Source organism: Haliotis asinina, chromosome 6, assembly GCF_037392515.1.
Source record: "Haliotis asinina isolate JCU_RB_2024 chromosome 6, JCU_Hal_asi_v2, whole genome shotgun sequence".
Classification (NCBI taxonomy): Eukaryota; Metazoa; Mollusca; class Gastropoda; order Lepetellida; family Haliotidae; genus Haliotis; species Haliotis asinina.
The window spans coordinates 59,339,841-59,361,913 of NC_090285.1; the positions used below are offsets into that span (position 1 = coordinate 59,339,841).

At 41.2% G+C, this 22,073-nt stretch overlaps 1 protein-coding gene across 2 annotated transcripts; it reads right to left on the minus strand.

Annotated features, from left to right (window-relative positions):
• Positions 1 to 5,032: 5,032 nt before the first annotated feature.
• LOC137286966 (uncharacterized) lies at positions 5,033 to 21,755 on the minus strand. 2 transcript variants are annotated; one of them, XM_067819025.1, is made up of 7 exons: positions 21,652 to 21,755; positions 8,873 to 9,763; positions 8,213 to 8,602; positions 7,490 to 7,595; positions 6,658 to 6,797; positions 6,122 to 6,206; positions 5,033 to 5,803 (listed from the first exon to the last, which is right to left on the minus strand). In XM_067819025.1, exons 1-7 carry the CDS (start codon positions 21,710 to 21,712, stop codon positions 5,431 to 5,433), a joined length of 2,046 nt encoding a protein of 681 aa, XP_067675126.1. In that variant the 5' UTR covers positions 21,713 to 21,755; the 3' UTR covers positions 5,033 to 5,430. The 2 variants fall into 2 exon arrangements, with proteins under 2 accessions (XP_067675126.1, XP_067675125.1); XM_067819024.1 differs by having other exon boundaries at positions 8,873 to 9,766.
• Positions 21,756 to 22,073: the final 318 nt, after the last annotated feature.

The following is a 22,073-nucleotide window of genomic DNA, read 5'->3' on the forward strand; positions in this document are numbered from 1 at the left end:
TGAAAAACGGTCTGTCATTTGGTACCTCTTGAATGATGGCATGCGCTCAGATAAAATGATATAAAATATGTTCGGTATCGTATGGAAGACTTCACGTCATTATCACCATTCAATGTTTTGAATTGCTTGAATTATGTTTAGACTGTGTTTTGGACTGTGTTTAAAGGGCACCTTCATTTTAATCTTTGAAGAACTTTTTGTCCAGACATTCAAGTTGGCACTGTTTACAATATATTGAAAGCTGTCACGTGTGTGACCATTTAGTATTTCGTTTGAGGCCTTGGCATCATGCATGAAAAAGTGGAAACATTAGAATAGGTTATGTCCCTTTGATTACATCATCTGAAAGTGAGGGTGGGTATTGTCTCCAAACAAGCTCTGTCAGTAAACATCATGGGAGGAGTCATTTTAACATGCGATTGTAATTTCAAACCGCATTTTTATCTAATGATTCTAGAGGAATTCTGCTTATCTCAAACACACAAAATGTATCTTTTATATTTTGTTTCCTGGTTTTTTATAAAAAGTCAAACAAAACGGAGATCGTGAGTCTGGAACATGACAAAAGCAATTTGCTTGATCTTAACAGAAAATATGTTGAAAATAAAACATAAAAACAGTTGCATGCTTATAATTGTCCAGGTAAGGCCGACCACTTTCCGCACACCCCTCGTACACACGATGCCCCTTACAACATACATAGACATGATGCCCCAGAACATGCAATGAAACAGCATACATAGACGTGATGCCCAAGAACACGTAATGAAACAATATACATAGGCATGATGCCCCAGAACACATAATGAAACAACATACCTAGACATGATGCCCCAGAACATATAATGAAACAACATACATAGACATGATGCCCTAGAACACGTAATGAAACAACATACATAGACATGATGCCCCAGAACATATAATGAAACAACATACATAGACATGATGCCCCAGAACAATATAATGAAGCAACATACATAGACATGATGCCCCAGAACATATAATGAAACCACATGCATAGACATGATGCCCTAGAACACGTAATGAAACAACATACATAGACATGATGCCCCAGAACATGTAATGAAACAACATACATAGACATGATGCCCTAAAACACATAATGAAACAAAATATATAGACATGATGCCCAATAACATATAATGAAACAACATGCATAGACATGATGCCCCAGAACATGTAATGAAACAACATACATTGGCATGATGCCCCAGAACATATAATGAAACAACATACATAGACATGATGCTCCAGAACATGTAATGAAACAACATACATAGACATGATGCCCTAGAACACGTAATGAAACAACATACATAGACATGATGCCCCAGAACATATAATGAAACAACATACATAGACATGATGCCCCAGAACATATAATGAAACCACATGCATAGACATGATGCCCAAGAACACGCAATGAAACAACATACATAGACATGATGCTCCAGAACATGTAATGAAACAACATACATAGACATGATGCCCTAAAACACATAATGAAACAAAATATATAGACATGATGCCCCAGAACATATAACGAAACAACATGCATAGACGTGATGCCCCAGAACATGTAATGAAACAACATACATAGACATGATGCCCAAGAACATGTAATGAAACAACATACATAGACATGATGCTCCAGAACATGTAATGAAACAACATACATAGACATGATGCCCCAGAACATGTAACGAAACAGCTTACATAGACATGATGCCCCAGAACATATAATGAAACAACATACATAGACATGAAGCCCCAGAACACGTCATGAAATGTCATACATAGACATGATGCCCTAGAACATGTAATGAAACAACATACATAGACATGATGCCCCAGAACACGTCATGAAATGTCATACATAGACATGATGCCCTAGAACATGTAATGAAACAACATACATAGACATGATGCCCCAGAACATGTAATGAAACAACATACATAGACATAATGCCCCAGAACACGTAATGAAACAACATACATAGACATGATGCCCCAGAACATGTAATGAAACAACATACATAGACATGATGCCCTAGAACATGTAATGGAACAACATACATAGACATGATGCCCCAGAACACGTCATGAAATGTCATACATATACATGATGCCCCAGAACATGTAATGAAACAACATACATAGACATGATGCCCCAGAACACGTAATGAAACAGCATACATAGACATGATGCCCCAGAACATGTAATGAAACAACATACATAGACATGATGCCCCAGAACACGTCATGAAATGTCATACATAGACATGATGCCCCAGAACATGTAATGAAACAACATACATAGACATGATGCCCCAGAACACGTCATGAAATGTCATACATAGACATGATGCCCCAGAACATGTAATGAAACAACATACATAGACATGAAGCTCCAGAACATGTAATGAAACAACATACATAGACATGATGCCCTAGAACACGTAATGAAACAACATACATAGACATGATGCCCCAGAACACGTCATGAAATGTCATACATAGACATGATGCCCCAGAACATGTAATGAAACAACATACATAGACATGAAGCTCCAGAACATGTAATGAAACAACATACATAGACATGATGCCCCAGAACACGTAATGAAACAACATACATAGACATGATGCCCCAGAACACGTCATGAAATGTCATACATAGACATGATGCCCCAGAACATGTAATGAAACAACATACATAGACATGATGCCCCAGAACATGTAATGAAACAACATACATAGACATGATGCCCCAGAACACGTAATGAAACAACATACATAGACATGATGCCCCAGAACACGTAATGAAACAACATACATAGACATGATGCCCCAGAACATGTAACGAAACAACATACATAGACATGATGCCCCAGAACACGTAATGAAACAAGATACATAGACATGATGCCCCAGAACATGTAATGAAACAACATACATAGACATGATGCCCCAGAACACGTAATGAAACAACATACATAGACATGAAGCCCCAGAACATGTAATGAAACAACATACATAGACATGATGCCCTAGAACATGTATTGAAACAGCATACATAGACATGATGCCCCAGAACATGTAACGAAACAACATACATAGACATGATGCCCCAGAACACGTAATGAAACAACATACATAGACATGATGCCCCAGAACATGTAACGAAACAACATACATAGACATGATGCCCCAGAACACGTAATGAAACAAGATACATAGACATGATGCCCCAGAACATGTAATGAAACAACATACATAGACATGATGCCCCAGAACACGTAATGAAACAACATACATAGACATGATGCCCCAGAACACGTCATGAAATGTCATACATAGACATGATGCCCCAGAACATGTATTGAAACAGCATACATAGACATGATGCCCCAGAACATGTAACGAAACAACATACATAGACATGATGCCCCAGAACATGTATTGAAACAGCATGCATAGACATGATGCCCCAGAACATGTAACGAAACAACATACATAGACATGATGCCCCAGAACACGTAATGAAACAACATACATAGACATGAAGCCCCAGAACACGTAATGAAACAACATACATAGACATGATGCCCCAGAACATGTAACGAAACAACATACATAGACATGATGCCCCAGAACATGTAATGAAACAACATACATAGACATGATGCCCCAGAACATGTAATGAAACAACATGCATAGACACGATGCGCCAGAACATGTAATGAAACACCATGTACAGACACGAAGCCCCTGATATTTAACGTTCCGCCAAAGACAGTCGTGTTTCTGCTCCACCCAGGACAAGAGAGGTTCAACCGAGGGGCCTGTGCTTGTTCACCCTCTGTACGTCAGTAGTTTTTCTCTACATAGATGTAGTCGATGGAAAGCTTACACCAGCATGAATAATTTAACATGCTTTGAAACAAATCGACAGCGATTATGACGTCAAACCAACTGATGTGTTACACAGATGACAACTCTGGAGAATATCTCTTCCTTTTCATCAGAGACCGTATAGTCTATTATCTGGTCTCTGTTTTCATATAATACAGAAAGTACTCGGTGACCTACTTGATGCACAGATATAAGCTGTCTTCGTGTAATCGACACATCGAGTCCTGCATTTCGATCAGATGTGAGTTGTCGATATGCATTTGACTCCATGACCTCTTAGAGACACCAGACGATGAACGCTTGTGGTGTGACAGACAGAATTTGGTGATACCATTGAAGAACTGCTGATTGACATATGTGACCTCGTGATGTCATTGAGTCAACATGCAAGGAACAGCAGTGCTGGCAATTTATGAGTATGACCTCACTGAATCAAAACACTAGGAACGGCAGTGTTGACGTCATATTTCTGTGAAGTCTTTGAGGAAACACGCGATGAAAAACAGTGTTGACACTTTATGACTGTGATTTCACTGAGTCAACTCGCTAGGGGAACGGCAGTGTTGGCGTCATATGACTGTGAAGTCATTGAGGAAACACGCGAGGAAAAGCAGCGTTGTCGTCATATGACAACATATCTATCTATTTAATTATAATCTGGGGTAAGCAGAGATCGGTATGTGCCTAATAATTGAGTTGAGTAAGCATATGTCGAATGTTGTTCGTGTAAACAAAGCATGGTATGTGTCGGGGAAAGCAGCATTTGGTTCGTGCCGAATCATGGTCAGGGGAAAGCAGCACTCGGTATATGCCTAATTATGGTCTGGGGTAAGCAGCAATCTGTTGTATCGCATTATGGTCTGGGAGAAAACAGCATTCAGTATGTGTCGAATTATGATCTGGAGTAAGCACCAATAGGTATGTGTTCGTAGTGAGCAGCGCTCGTTTATGTGGAATTATGACCGTGGGTAAGCAGCGCTCGTTTATGTGGAATTATGACCTTGGGTAAGCAGCGCTGAGTTGTGCCGAACTACAGCCTTGGGTAACCAACGTTTGGTACGTCCAGAATTTCGGATGGGAAGTTATGCAGTGATCAACGTGTGTTCAGAAATTTATTCAGAATGGTCGAGGTATGGAAGGTTGAGCGGAGCACATTCAACGATAAGACTAGAAGTTACCACAATGTGTAGGCACATACATTCTTTCCCACTGAGCCACAGTAGTTTGTCAAAATAAATACAAAATACCCAACGTGACTGTGGGATGGACAAACTGGTAAATAATATGTGTTGATGTTAATACTTTTAAGTTTACATTTCAATGTCCCTTGAAAAGTGATGATATAAACACAACTTGTGATGCGACATCAGGGAACGAATAAAGATGCCTCACAAATGCTTCAACATTTCTACCAATGGACGACGCAACAATGTCTGCCATAACGGGAAGAGATGTACAAGTGTACGGAGCGCCGACGGGTACGACATCAGTTTACTGCAGACTGGCGTTGTTATATACGTCCGATAAGCTAGCGTAGTCATCTTCAGTGTTAGCATTGTCGTAGACGATGTCGTCTGGTTGTTGACGTTTTCTGTTCCGCCTCGGTGGTGCAGAAGGTAGTGGTGGTGGAGCTGATGACGCCGCCTTTTCGGTAGTTGTTGAAGGCGCCAATGTTATTTCTTGTGGCGCTGTATATGTGGCACTGTCAACCGTTGTCTTCTGTACAGGTTTCTCGGACTGGCTAATTGCGGCAGGTATGTCTGGCTGGCTGTAACCAGCCTCACTGTAGGTAGGGTCATTGTACCAGGACTCGTCTCTGCCCCCACGCTGTTGACTGAACTTCTTCATCTTCTTCCTCTGGGACCTGTACAAAGTGAATGAGAAAAAAAACCAGAGGATGATTGAGTGTATGAGTGAGGAATTATAGCCTAGCGGCTAAAGCGTTCGTCCGTCACGCTGAAGATTCCCCACATGGGTACAATGTGCACAGTCCACTTTTAGTGTCCCCCGCCATCATATTGAGGAACATTACTAAGAGCGGCGTGGAAACCCTACTCACTCACTCACTCACTGATAGAGAGATAGAGTCTTGGGTGGGTTAACTTCTGTATTTTCCTCCTAACGTTCACCAGATCACGGTATGGTAGTGTCACAGTGAAACATGCATCTGTGAATGGCTTACCTTCTGTAGAGCAGGTAGACGAAGACGCTACCCATGATGGCGATAATAGAGACGAGAGATGCCACGACACCCGAGAGCATCCCTCCTGCAAAACCAAAAGACATATATATTACACTGAGCTATCCTTCTATATCACAAAGTTTCGACCATATTTAGCCAAATCGATAATCCATCTTCATCTTCCAAGCTTATTCCATCTACACCCACTCCGACCATTCTATTACCACCCATCCCGACTATCCAATTAACATCCACCAAGATCCCTGGGCCATCTACTTGAGCATTCCATCCGTCCATTAACGCCCAAACTGATCTTCGGATCTGCATCAACCCTCATTTCGACAGCCACCATATTTATTATATTTTCACCTTCCTTTGTTATTCTGTATGTCAAGTTGCATTCATCCCTATATCTACATTTACACTTCCCAGGTCTATCCATCTAAACTCATCACGATTACTTTATCTGACATCAACCTGATTTGGCCATTGTATATTGCCGATTCTTCTATTCTCAAGGCCGGTACGTCACGTACCTGGTATTGCTCCAGCCGACTCCTCGTTCACCGGGTCGCTCCCTGCTCCTCCCATGACGGCACCCACTCCACCAGCAGAAGCTATGAACGCTGTCGTCTTCTTCACTGTGGGGGATGATGTTGTTACGGGTCTTCTTGCACTGGAGGGAGACAATTATTGTTTTCAACTGTTCTGCTTGCTTGGTGTCAAGTAATAGATACGGGAGCAAGAGAACTGGAAGTAACTGTTGGAAATAAACAGTATGAGAGTGGGACAGAGAGAGAGAGAGAGAGAGAGAGAGAGAGAGAGAGAGAGAGAGAGAGAGAGAGAGAGAGAGAGAGAGAGAGAGAGAGAGAGAGAAGGGTAGGGGGGAGGGAGTCTGCTTTTCATTTGTCAGTGTTGCTGGTGGTATAGTGGCTCCCACAGACTGCTGCAGCTGCTAATGAAAGCCCCACGTAGACAAAGTAACACTTGTTACAATGGTGTGATGCTAGCGGGAACCGAACCCAAGACCATCCGTTCTCAGGACAAAAAATCTTTAGTGAGCGAGTGAGCGTTTCTCGCTGTTTTGTACAGTTATATCATTGCTTGTGAGACTGATGTGTGTGGTAATTCAGAAACGATGCAACTCTGCAACTCCTTCACTTTGATGAAAACCATGCGGACGTGCATGGCGCAAACAAGTTCTGTGACATTATCGTGGGGAGTAGGGGATTCGAACCTAACTATATAAGCCAGCAGATAGTATGTCATCAACATACACGCCCTTGGGCGATTTTCATCCCTGTAAACGCCTTTTACCTTTGGGAAGAGCCATCAAAATGCCATCTGAATAGATACCAGTTTTACTACCTTTGTGAGTTGCTGGGTTGCGTCCCCTGTTCTGTGATGGCCGGAACTGAACTAATGTCGCGGCAGGTCATCAGCAGGGCAGCTGGGGTCGCGTTGGGTCCATGAGCTGGAATGAAGTCACAATACTTTTCGTTTGGTATAATCCATGGACTACTCACGATGATGTATCTATACGTCACCCCTGTCAAGGACACCGTGGTGTTCTTGATGTGGGTAGTGGCAAGAGTAGAAGTCTTTCATTGGCAAGTCGAGACCAGGCTAATAATACACTCACAGTCCGCATACAATACTCATATCCTAACAGGAAGAGCTGATTCTTGCGTTCAGGGTATGAAACGAGCTTCCTTGCAGTCTGAAGCTGCTTGTTTTTTTTGGGTTTTTTGCACTCGGCGTGCAATACAGGTCCTTGCATCCAGGGCACAATAATCACGCACTAACAGGCCGGATGTGATCCGGATACGATACCCCAAGCCGACAGACTTAAGCTGATTCTAGTATTCATGATGCAGTGCACACATCCTCACAGACTGCAGGATATCCATGTATTCAGGATGCAATACCCACCCCATCACAGCTGGAGCAAATCTTTATTGAACACTACTCCCCTCTTCAACAGGTAGGAACTGAGCCTTTTTAAACCCACATAGGCTGAATACGTTTATCAGGGAAGCACGTTCACCTTATAAATATGGTGACTGAGACTGTCCAGTGCACAAAACTCACCTTCGAATATGCCACGGAAGCCAGTCCTATCGGCCACTGCTGGAATCTCGGTCAGGTAGGTCATGCGCAGGACGTTGCTTGCAAGAGGCTGGGCATCCCGACGAGTCTTCCCACACAGTTCCCCGACGACTTTGAACTTTTTGGCCTCGGGGTGGGTTTTCATCTCCACGAGAAGCATATCCTCGGTACACAGAGTCTCGTTCCCTGCCATGTTAGTACTCAGGGCCGAGATGGTGATGGAGGAGTTGGGCTCTGTCCTCAGTACGCACTCACATGTCATGAATTCTCCCACCCTCCCGGAAGTACCTCCTGGATAGCCAGGGGAGGTAACTATGACAGGGCCATTTTTACTTGTAATAGTCAAGTCACATATACCAAATGTGGAGTCATCTGGAAAGAGACATTTGCGAATATAGTTAAATCAAAAATAAAACATGATTGGGTGTTGTTGATTTTACATACAAATCTACACGATAATTTTGTAGAAGCTGCAGTATACTGAAGAATGTTTCATTATTGATAGGTGTATTGTGGTGTCGTTAATATAAAAATAATAAACAAATGAAAAACACAGATGGAGCTATTTGACGACAAATACTGATATCAATCAAGTAGAAATCTCATGTGAGTACTGGAGTGATTGTTTTGTAATTTACACACCTGGCAAACAGTCATATTCAACTGTGACGAAATTGATTGGTCGAGGACATTCGGCGAATGGTGTCTGTTCATAGCTGAGGTCACATGACTGAGCGCCTTCACAAAGCGCCACCTGTTGATCTAAAGTACCATCCCTCCGACATCTTGGGCGCCTGCTGTCACACACGCCGTCATGAGAGTAGCCTACAGTCACCTTGACGATTCTTATCTTATGTAAGGGGTCACATGACACTTTACCCGATACAACGGCCACTTGCCTTCGTTTTCGGTCCGACTCATGGCCTCCCCACATGCTATTTCCGGTCCAGCCATTCGATGGTGTCCTGCTCAGACCTAACGCTGACCTTGCATTTACCGCATTTACTGGTCCACCCCAGTTTCTATTTCCTGACCAAGGATTCCTAAAGCGTCCAGAATGATATTCCTCTTCTTCTTCCTCCATCTCCTCTTCCTCCTCATCCGGTTCCCTATACCAACCCCGGTTACCCATTCCCCCTGGTCTGTTACTCGTCCAACCGTTGTTGTTACCTTCAGTCCTAAAATTGTTACCCATAATCCCAAAGTTGTTTCCACGATTCCTTGGTGCTCTCTCTTCTGGTTCCTCGTCCCACAGCTCCTCGTCTGGTTCTATGTAACCCCGCCTAGACACCATCACGCCTTGAGGACCCCGGTAAACGTACGGTCCAAAGGCTTGCGGAGTCTCTAGGTCTGGTCGCCCCCAATCGTCCATGTCGTCGGTACCATTCTCCACGGTATCGTTTCGCCATGGAAGTGTTGAGAGTAAGTCGATGTTTAATGATGGCTGGTTTGTTGTCGTCGTAGAGGTAGCAGATGTTGCAGTGGTACGAGGTGGAGGAACAGGCTTAAAGCAAGACACCTTCCTCGATATACCTGCTGTAAAGAGCACTCAATTAATTTGGAGGGTTAAGTAGAGACTTCAACATACGTTCACCATAATCTACATCTACTCCAAGTATGTTTAACTCATACCAGATATTCTGTATATAGGCGTGCATAAAAGACAAATATAAAGGTCAGTGTCTCATTTTAACCTGTCAGTTGTTAAAGAAATCTATACCGTCTTTGAGTGGCATTTAGAAATTGGTGTTTTGAACAACGGGGAGGGTTCTATGGGTATACAACTTCTTTATCAATAATATGAACGACGTTTAGGTGTAGCTGCTAACATTGTTTTCAAGCAAGTGATAACGGTGTAAGTAACTACACCTAAACGTCCCCCATATCAATAATAAAAAAACCTCTCCTCTTTATCCAAATAAATCTAGTTTTAAATTAGAATCGATAAAAAATGCAATCTTACTCGAATGTTATAAGGCTGAAAACAGTATCTTGAACCTTTCAGTTTCAGAACCAGAATCTAAAGGACTTGTCGAGGTTTCTCTTTTGATTTCTTTCATCCTGTTTATATCTGGCATTCTATGCTGAATAATATATTTCATTATATTTGTTTGTCAGTATATGTAAAATTTTAAACGGAACGGCGGGGAACCTGGTGGTTAAAGCGGTCGATTACCTCGCCAACCAAAGACAGGGGCTCGAATCCCCAAATGAGTGCATAGTGTTAAGCCTATTGCTGGTGTCCCCTGACAATCCTGGAGCGGCGTAAAACACTACTCAGTGACACATTCATTCACATGATAACATCTCTATTTTAAATATGCATGATCTGACGCTGAAGTTTATCAATGACGGAAGAACGGGTAATGACTTTACTGGATAACAAACTATATGGAAATATCTATTAGAGAGAGACAGGTTGATATACACCGTACCTCATTCCAATCAATAGGCAGGGGTTAACTGAAAACTTCCCCACACACTCAGTTCAAACTACCTATTCTCAATGCATTAAGCGCATTAAGTCCCATGCTTACAGGCTACACCAGAAACACTATACCTATGACTAAAACTCGTATATACAAGAGATACGCTTTTCAGACGTGATATAAGAAGTGACTTTAATATCATGACTTAACAAGTTCATCGAAACATGGCAGATTTACCTGAGCCAAACTGCACTTTTACAGGTACACTGATGATAAACTTAGAAACTATGCGTGAGTTGTCATCCAGCCTATCGCTGGAGGTATCTACCTAACTCTAGTCCCGAGGTAATGACCTTGGTCGTACATTCTCAAAAGTGCAACTGTCACCCAGGTTGTCACCTGAGTTGTCATCTGGTCACAAATTATTGCGGTTATTGTACTTTGTGTTCACAGGGATAGGAACTGAGATATACTGTGCAATTTTTTGCCGAGGAACATGATGGAATACTTAAGGGTGTGAGAGGAGATGAGCATGGGATGTTTTGGGACTGTTTCACTCATGAAGCATTCTTTATCTGCAGATGACTTCTATAGGCAGCATCCGACTGAGCTGATGACATATCTGAGTAAGAATACTGGCGCAACTTATCATTTCTGCGCTGTTACACTAGAACATTTTGAGCCTTTTATGGTTTCCTAGTCAGGCTAACTGTCTCCATGAGTTGACGGTCGACACCGGAAGATATCAGCTCTTCCTACATGGCCACCTTCAGACTATTCCCGGCTAGCGATACAACACCTGGTTATATACAGGCCCCAGGCCTCGGGCTCCACTTTTCAAAACAGTGACACAATTACGATAGTACACGTAGATCCAAAGTAAACCGATGCTTCAACTGCAAGAGTCAGTGGAACATCCTGTCTTGTTTTCAAGGACAAAAATCTTTGTCTGACAGTATTATTGGTAAAAATCAAAACCTGGCCACCAACTTATCTATTCTGACTGCAATACATGTCCACACGGTGTATTTAGGAAACGACGCACCTTCCTTTGGCATTGTTAAGAGTTGGGTAGCGGAGATGGAGAGGAGATAAGAGAACCGCCATGATCATCCAAGAACAGGAAGACATCATCTATAGTCAGTAAGGATCATAACGTGTGGTGATCGTCGACTCGCCATGCTCTTATGGACAATCCACCCCAAACCACCCACTCAGAAATAAACTGTGGTTTTCTGATGCAACGTGCCAGGGTCATTCAGATTGTTTTCGCTTTCAAACAGACCGAAGTGATTTTGTTGCATGATTTGTAACAGTGGAGGAGTGTTTGTATAGCCCATCTGATACACAACTATAACCTATAAACTAAACACGTTACTGGGCACGTCTTAAGTTTCTTCCTCTGATGAATACAAAACTGACAGCGTGTTGGCCATGGTTTTCTGGAATTCAAAGCCTGCAGATAACTTTTTTATCTTACCGAACACCTGAATTTTAATTTTGAACTGTTTGAATCACTTCTGTTTAATGCGAGGCGAATCGCCATTTTGCGGACACAAGGTAAACAGATTTTGTGTTATCTCCCTTTCCATCGATTTTCAGTCGGAAAACATCGGTAATGTCCGTGCTTCATGCGTGATTCAATGTTATTCGAGCCAAAGAAGTACTGCCATGAAGCACCAGAAGAGTTCGGAATTCCCAGAGATGTACACTGAAAATAATACATCGCCTGTAAGCGGGGTACATTGAAAATAATAGAATAGCGCTTAGCCAATCAGAAAGCGACATTTCATGTGTGAGGTAAGATAAGTAAAACTGTACAGGCACAAGCCCCACCTGAGTTATTTATGGTCTTTAAGTAAGTTCATGCATTCATTGCTTACGTCATTTCAAGGACACTAAGTGAGCAGGTTGTCAAACTTGATTCAGTGTTGTAAATAAAAACTTGTCATGTTTTTTTTTTCTTTGACTCGACATCGAATGCTATGTACAGATGAAACACATCGTGAAACAAATGCTGCTATGTAAGAGTTCAGTCATCACAATTATGTTATAAGACATGGCGGTCTTTTATGCATCTAATTTCATTTATCACAATGTCATAATAAACCATGCTAATTTCATATTCATATTTATGTCAGTAATAACAAATCATATCTAGGATACGTATTTATGTTTTCAGATTGAGGTAAAGAAAGTACTTTCTCATAATAATAAAATAATTCTACTAATGTTCACGTACCAGTGTGAGATAATGCATCAGTTCATGATCGGTAATTATTTATTAGAAAAATAGATATCATTCCATGTCGTCTAGATGTTTAAAGACACGATAGTCTTGGAGATGGTATACCCATTTTGATCTTAATAGATTTAAAGTCAGTCTTCTCAAAGACATGTGCATGTGTGACGTCGTGGCTGTCATCCTGCGAATTGATGTATATACAATCAAAAGCAACATCTGAAGGAATCAACTGCATTTATAAGCACAAAAAACACAGAGATATCGTCATCAATCAACAAATACTTCTTTTTATCTCGTAGACTTTCCCAACATTTAACAAAAAGGGGAGACAAATATTGAATATCTACTTCCGTATTGTAGGGAACACAACGTTTAGTTGGATGAACGCTATTGTGACGGATAGCTGGTGCGCAAAGTCATTTAATACTAATAAATACTAGGTAGGTATGCTTCTCGCCAATACTTGCTGGTATCTCATGGTATCAAAGGTATCTTTGTCGTTGGTATTGGGGAGGACCTTGTCAGATTCCCACTGGATGTTTATATATTCCTTGTTTGAAGTGTTCGCACGTTGCGGATTTTTGGTACAGTTCGATCACAGAGTTCGTTCTTGGAGTCTAGTGACGGTAATGAATCTCCAATGTTATGGTCACAGTTGCAGATGTTCTGGTGTATGTATCTACCGTGGTTGGACAGACTGTGGCTAGATTAGTCGTGATGGTTTTAACGCTCGAAAAAGTGATATTTCTGCCGAATTGTTTTAACTGATGAGCTAAGACAGCTTGGACGTTGGAGTGTATGTAGGTTGTGATGGCGATGTGTAGAGTAGGTGGGCAGGGTAACCGTTAAGGACAGTGAAGAAATCCTTCAGATTGATTGGTTCACTGCTATGGTCGTCATGGTCAATTTGGGACATGGGAGACTTGGCAGGACGGTAGTGGTGTGCAAAGTGAGTAAGTTTACTTGTCCGCCTATGTTGATAATATCCCAGCACAATCACGGCAGGGGACAACAGAAATGGACTTGACACAATGTACCCATATGTATTCTGGTCGGCGTGACGAGCGAACGTTTTATCCACCAGGCTACCCTAACGCCCTAGTGATGTGCGAAGCTTGCGGCATACTGGTGTTTTCAGTCCGTCTTCGGTATGTTGGAAGGACACGTTCAAGGGTTGACTTCATGGCGATCAAGAGTCTTTGGTGACTGGCGTTGAGATGTTTGATGAGCTCTGTGTGCTCAAGCTGTGTAATCAGTGGAATTATTTTAACCATTGTTAGACATCTCACTGACCAATGCCTTGCTTGTTACCAGGCAATGCTTATTGTGTGATCTAATTGTGCCCACGGTCACGGTAACCGATAAACGAAATGTTTTAGAAGCATATTTCAATAACAAACGTACGCAAACAGGATTATTCAAGACAGTTATGTGATGGCATGATAAGAGTGTAGACCATGTAGACGACGATTTAATCACAGGTACAGGAGGTGGTGCCGTCGCGGTGCTTTTCTCATTTTGGATACACTATATAAATTCACGGTAAACACTATGTGTATAAGATGTTAATAGTTTAAGTACATTCCAAACTGTCAATCGTGTTCATTGTTTAGGTTCCACCTTTGCTACCTTGATACCTTTGTTGCTCTTAGGTGTAAAGTAATACACTTTTTGCCTAGTAGTACCAGTTCAGTCAAGGAGGCGATAAGTATATACCCCGAAACGCATTCCCCGAAACTAAAGAAATTGACATAAACCTTCTCCTCTATATCTGAATAAATCTAAATGCCATCCTGTCTAGAGGTCCTGTCTAGAAATACGTATTCCGGTTTAATTTGCATCCATTTTAAGTGACTTGATCGTGTCTGGTCTGCCAATCATATTGTTAAAATATTTCCCCTCAGTTATTGCTTTTTCAACCGACACGTGCTGCTTTATCTCATGCATAAAATTTTTTTCACAAACTTCATATAACTTTGTACCCAAGTTCAATCTTCAGTCTTGCTTGACAACGGTGTAAGAATGTAAACAACGGCCGCGCTGTTACAGTACATTGAAGAAGTTTACTTATCAATATCACTGTGTTTCTTCCCATCAGTCAACATTCAACAGATGACCAACAAAGCCGCCACGAAAGATTCCTGTACATGAATGCATTCACAAATAACATCAAAGCCGTCATGTTTCTCTGAGTTACAGCTATCGATCAATTATGTCCACATAGCAAACCTTTCGTAAACCATTGTTTGTTAATTGAATACGTGGTAGTGATGTTATTCGTAGTGCTGAATCATGCAAAAGTTGTTCATTTGTTATTGACAGAAACAACTAAAAACATACAATTCTAAAGCTTCGGTTCAGTGATTTCGGACAGTAATTTATTGTGAGAGGACACGGCTCAGTTCACTAAATGACGGCGTTTGTCGGTGATATCCCACCTACATGCCAGTCACCTCAGTTGTTCCAGTATAGTCCGCATTTATCCGTTACACATAATCACATACCAGTTGTAACATAATGGAGTTAATGTTTCTGTAGGATATAGATTCCTTTATTCTGTTGTCGTTCTCGTTTGCTTGTATTTGTTTCCATTATTATCATTGCAGAGATGACGAACGATTGGTCGTATTAAGTAAAAGTAAACAGTTTCAGCATGGATTTGATCATTTTTTACTTTCGGTTTAATTAACAGTTCATTGATATATCTGACCAAATTTTCTTGATTATATGTGTCATACCAACAACCATTGGGCATTAAGGGTATCAAATAATTCAACAGTTGCGCTGAGTATTGAGGATACATCTTGTTACTTTAAATTCAGCGGATTGTTTTCCCTCTGTAAATAAACTAAAACTGTAGATAGATTTCCACAAGTTTATATTCTGTTTTCCTGACAGTAGTTAGTTCCATCACTACCCGCCTGGTTGGAAGAATGGATACATTCATCCCTGATGTATATATGTTTACGCGCGTAACATATTAAATTAAAGTGTTAAAGATGAGATTTAGCTTAAATTGAGCTATCTTAGGTGTTCAGGCCTGAATTTAAAGCTTTGATTGTTAGACATTTTAAGAAGAGGAAGAAGAAACCTTTATTATCTAAAGGGAATTTGCTTTACATCACCACCGTGCACACATATTAATATATTCTCATGGAAAAAATTAAGGGAACGCATGTTTCTTATGGCAATTCAAATTTTCTGTTAACTAACTTCAGCGCCGTGTATTATCGTTTTCCTGATGAGCAGTTCACTCAAACTCACCATGCTGCTTTCCATGCACGTGCACTACATGCTCCTGAAGTTACATGCACTTAGATTTACACGTTACATCTATGTGCACTGTCAAACACAACGGTTAAAAACATTGTTAACATGGCGAGACAGTACGTTTGGCACAGAAATGGGAGGCAATTGGCAGGGTTAATGGTGGAAGCTCATTATGACAGGTTGCAACAACTTTTCACAAGTCTGTTGGCGTGATATCCAGACTTTGGAATCTCTATAGAGCGACTGGTGACGTCAAACATGAGGCGTGGTCGGGGAGGGAAACAGAAATCCACCCCACGGAATGACCGGACCCTATGCCTTATTGCTCTGCGAGGCAGGTTCAAATCCTACTCCAAAATCAATACGGAATTCAGGCGAAGAACAAACGTCAGAATTTGTTCAAGTACAGTGCGTAATCGTCTTAAATCGGCTGGTCCAAGAAGCCGCCGTCCATCGGTTGGAATCAACCATGGAGGAAGAACCGTACGTCAATGGAGAAACACCATGTTTAGAGCAGGTACACACTAGACCATAATGACGGGCGAATTCGAGTTTGGAGACGCGTTTGGGAACGTCACATTGCCTCCACCATCAAACAGCATGATCGTTATGGAGGGGGCTCTGTTATGGTGTGGGGCGGGTTTACCTTTAACCACAAAACAGATCTTGTGCGTGTTGATGGCGGAATAACAGGTGTACGATATCGTGATGAGATCTTGAACCCGATTGTAATCCTCTTTGCGCGTGCAGCAGGTCGAATGTTCGAGTTCCAGCATGACAATGCACGCCCTCACATCGCTCATGTTTGTCGGCCCAGACTGAGGATTGCAGGTGTCCGGGTGTTGCAATGGCCGGCTTAAAGTCCTGACCTTAACATCTTTGGGATGTTCTTGGGCGCAATGTTCGGGACAGACCTGTTCAAACCAACAATTTGGATGAACTTTTCGTGGCTCTCCGGGAAGAATGGCGTAGAATTCCGATTGGTACCATCCGTACACTCATTCGCAGCATGCCACGACGATGCCAAGCAGTTCTCCAGAGACATGGGGGACTCACACGATATTGATTTTCATCACTTGACATAAGTCTTTTCATCTGTATGAACTTTTCTCTTACTGATTCAAAGACTAAACGTCACAGCTATTTCATGCGTTCCCTTAAATTTTTCCATGAGTAATGATAAAAAAGACAAATTAAAGAGTGTTTCTCGCAGGTAAATGTACTGTAAAATTATTGAACACAGATTAAAAACATATTGATTAATATAACGACAATTTTATATCTACTTTTGCGATTTTACTGTTTTATTTTATCAGCACTGGACTGAGAAGGTTAAGACATTCTGAATGAAACTACGATAAAACAGTGAAAGAATAGCGTTTGTCAACATTGAAAGAGCGATGTTTCTTCAAGAAATATAAACATTGTTGAACCTTGTAGTATAAAGCATCTGTATTATTATTCCAGTTCAACTTGTTATCAATGATTGTCCCACGATATTTGTAGTTCTTGAAAATTTCAGCATCTGTACCATGTACTGTGACTGGTGAATGCAAATGCGTACGTGTTCTGAAATCAATAATCGTCTCCTTAGATTTAGGCTCTTTGAGGGGTAAGTGATTTTCTGCAATTTTTCTGACGAATATTATGTTTAGTCTGATGTCCCAATTCCCCGTTTTGTCTAACAATGACATAAAAGTTGAAACTGCCTAAACCTCTAGTTATGAGGTAGTCTAAAGCCTTGCATTGACATATTATCAAAGCAAGCCTAAATAATGTCTGCTTCATTGTACAGACGCAGTCCCCACTCAAACCTAGTTCCACAAGGAACGGCTTGTGTACTGTTATCTCAGTTTAAAAGATTATGTGTTTGTGTAAATAGGTTTATGGTTTATTAATACAATTTCTACCAGTCTGTCCTTTCAAACACAAATGAGCGTGACTGGTTTGGTGACCGATCGTTTAACCACACGATGGTATTTTGAACTTACTCATGAAGATCCGGGTTAGAACTGGTCTCCCGCAACCCATGCGGCGACTATCGGGATCGCTGACTCGCTGACTTGGTTAAGCGCGTCATGGGATCCTAACTGCGTAAACCGTCGTGCATGTTAAGCAAACTTCATACTTTATAATTTACACATCATTGATACACTGGTACAGAACATTTCATTACCCAATTACGAATACTAGTTTTATACACTATATTTTCAGTAGATCTACTACTTAGTTCAACGTACCCGAAGCTAAATGAGAAGCACACAATGAACTACCTGTAGATAGTCTTAAGGCAACAAACGCCAGAGTTGATTGGACTGCCACATATCATCATCAAATACCACTTTCAGGAGACGTAAGGACCGGCGAAGGTGTGACATATAGCTGACAAATTGTCCATAATTACTGCGAATACAGATACGTCCATATCTGTCTCATGAACAAAGAATAATTGCCGTGTCCGAGTTTCACGTACTGATCACAGGCCAATGTGACAATGGAATAGTTGGTGGTAACACCTCAGTGTATGACTGACATGTGCCGCGCGTGCCCCAGGGCTGGACCCCAGGTCACATATGTACATGTCACCCAGTGACCCCTAGACCCCTTTCGAGCTCGCAACACTCATCCCTGAACTGACGTTTCATAACATCGGCCAGTAGAGTCTAAGAATACTCCATGATCACGTCACATAGTCGCCACACAAAAGCATCATTTGATTGATAGAGACATTCTCTTTCTTTCTGTTTTACCTTGTTAGAAAATGTCCCATCCATCAACCTGACTTTTAAAATCATTGTTATATATAGAAAAACCTATACACCATTCGTATGTCTGTAATACTGACAAGTCAGTGGGTTATGTTTTCATAAACTGAGGCTCTTGAGGACTGGCTGCAAACATTTGTTATATTTGTTATCTGTCGATAATATGTAAGACGGGGGATGAAAAAGAGAAGTTTAAGGAGAAACTTTAATGAATGACTGGTCAATATGAAGGGACGCATATTGTGCACTGCACTTATTCATGACAGCATTCTGTACTTGGGCTAAATGAAGGAACCTTCACTTATCATGTTTTGTCAATTTTAATTCCATTCATTTTATAGAGGAGCAAAGTTTATGCGTTACCATTAGAACAAATAACATTAACGAGATTTCTTTTTATTCTTTTTACTTCTGTTAATAAACACATCTTACACAATACCTGTTTTCTAATCACATTTCAAGAAATAATTCTATGGAAGAAATATGTTTACACTTTACACGTTTAAAGAAACGCATTTGGCGCACCTGTCACGTGGAAGTCTAGGTCCAGTTTCACAAATCTCTCGTAAGGCTAACATCTCGTAACACTTGTAGCATCGTCACCTCTATACCGTAACACAGAAGGTACGAACGAAGGCCTGCGAGAGCTTTGTGAAACGAGGCTCTGTACAATACTGAAGTGGTAGAATACAATCTACATTGAATAGCACAGTACACTATCTATGGAGCACAGTATGTGCATTACTTACGTGAAGATTTATCTGTCTTCAGGAATGCAGTTTGCATTCTACGTACATTCTGTTACATTTTTTGTACAATAGCTCTAAAGAAAAAATCACACTTTACATTATGTAGATGGAGAATTACAGTTTAAACAATATCTCTAGTGGGGACATCAGATTGCACATTTTCGTTTGTACAATACCTTCATGAGGAAATGCACTGCGTATACTACTTAGGCTAAATAGAAAAAGTGAAATGTTTCTCGGGCAACGACGCGTCACTTTTTTGGGCGCGTAACAAGTTTATATATTTCCATTTAAATAAATCATAATTTTGACTTTGCCGCGTCTTAATTATCCATTGGTCCACTATAAGAATGAACGTCTGTAAGATCGAATTTAACTGAATCTACATCTCATTAACACGTGCTAATGTTTCCTAGCTGTATTTCTGAGAGAAAAAAAACATAAAAAGGTGTTCCTCCCTCGTTACCGTCTTTCTTTAAAAAAAATGTGCCCGAGGAACATTTATTTATTTTTATCAGCCTTATGGAAACAAACACTATTTGTGCGATACTTATGGTGGAGCATAGGTGTTTCGAGATACATGAAGTTCCTGTTGGTAGAATGACCCACATCGTAAAACCATAACGATATCCTCTTGCAGCTGACAGTATCATCTTGACCTTGAGATTATCCTCGTGATCTAGCCACCTTGACATTATTATCGTCGTCAGACCACTTTGGCATTGTTGTTTTGGTTTGAACATGTTGACATTACTCTCCTCACGTGACCACGATTGGCTGCATCTCCTATGGCTGATCATCTTGACAATATGATGCCGATCCGCTAACTTTGACATTATCATCTCGGTCTGACCACCTTGACATCATCAGTAGATGCGTTCCTCTACAGCGAGAACCTTGACAGTATCCTCTCAACACGACTATCTTAGCAGTATCCTCCAGGCCCTGTGATTTGAACATTATACTCTGAACCCGATCACAGTAACAGCATCCCCGGAACAGATGATCTCGACAGTATTCTCAGGTCCAGTTACCTTGACAGAATCATCTACAGCTGACTATCTTGACGGCATCATCTACAGCTGCCCTACCAACTTAACCGACGTCTTGCACTTGTACACAATGTAGTGTAAATTTACTAACGGTCATCGGTGTGTCCCTCGGATTTGGACTCAAAACATTCAATTGTAGCTTATGATGTTGAGAATCAGATGAAACCTGAGCCATGGTACATATAAAACTAGACAGTTGGCATTTTGTGGAAGCCGTGGTAGATGTGTAGGGTACGGATGTGACTTTATGTGCTGACTCTGAGGGTGTTGAGTCGAATCCCGAATGGGACACAATCCAACAAAAGTACGAGGATCTGTACTTTACTGAGGAAATGCAATCCCAAATATGGCATGTGTTAAATTCAATTCAGTCATGTTCTAATTTCTTTATCTGAGTGTGACTTTCAGAAATTGGTAAGTACCAAGATTGGAAAGTAAACTAAGAGAGCTGCCATTCAGATAGTATCTTACCCTTATTGATCTTGAAAATGACATAAAATACACACACCGATCAACAAAGGGTCTCTTGACCAAAAGTATATATACAGTTTGACTATAGACAAAGTTCTCCAATCCACAGTAAGCATTTAGACAAACCAAAGATTAGACTCAAATCGAAGACATGGTTTAACAGTCAACGACACCTCTTCTATTTTAAACAGATCGTGTGAACATTGTTCGTCTTAAATTCCAGCGATGACATGCAAATTCATCTTGCGAAGTTTAACTGTTAGTGTCAAAATATCTAACCCCGCCACCTTTCCCCAGGCGTATTGAAATTCCCCCGCACTGCAGAGAAAGTGTTCATTGTGGTAATCCCGGATCTAATATGGAGTCGCTCCAAGTATATAATATTAATTTTAAACTCGATACTCACAAATATAAATGTTGGAAAGTTAAGATGAACTCACCTGTAGCGTCTCTGACAGACACGATGGCCGCTACACACAACCAAAAGGCAGTGGATCGCATGTCGTATCTGGAGATGTGCACTGCTCCTGCAACACTGACGAGGCTTGGCGTCTCGATAAGGACAAAACACTCCTACTTTGCCTGCCTTCCTGGCACGTGACGATATCTACCTGTCAGGCGATTAGCTAGGAGTTCTGCGAAGACAATGATGATCTATTCCATCATTAGCTCATCACTCACTGTCCACGTTGTCACGATTAACACAGCTCTATATTTTATAAATGTTCATGCAATGGGTAGTGTGCCTTGATTACAGGTGCGTGGTGTCCCCAGATGACGCAAAAGGTGAGATGTGCTGACCACTAATGCGTTTTGAAACAACCGACGCGTCACAGTTAAACAGTACTGACAATACCAACGG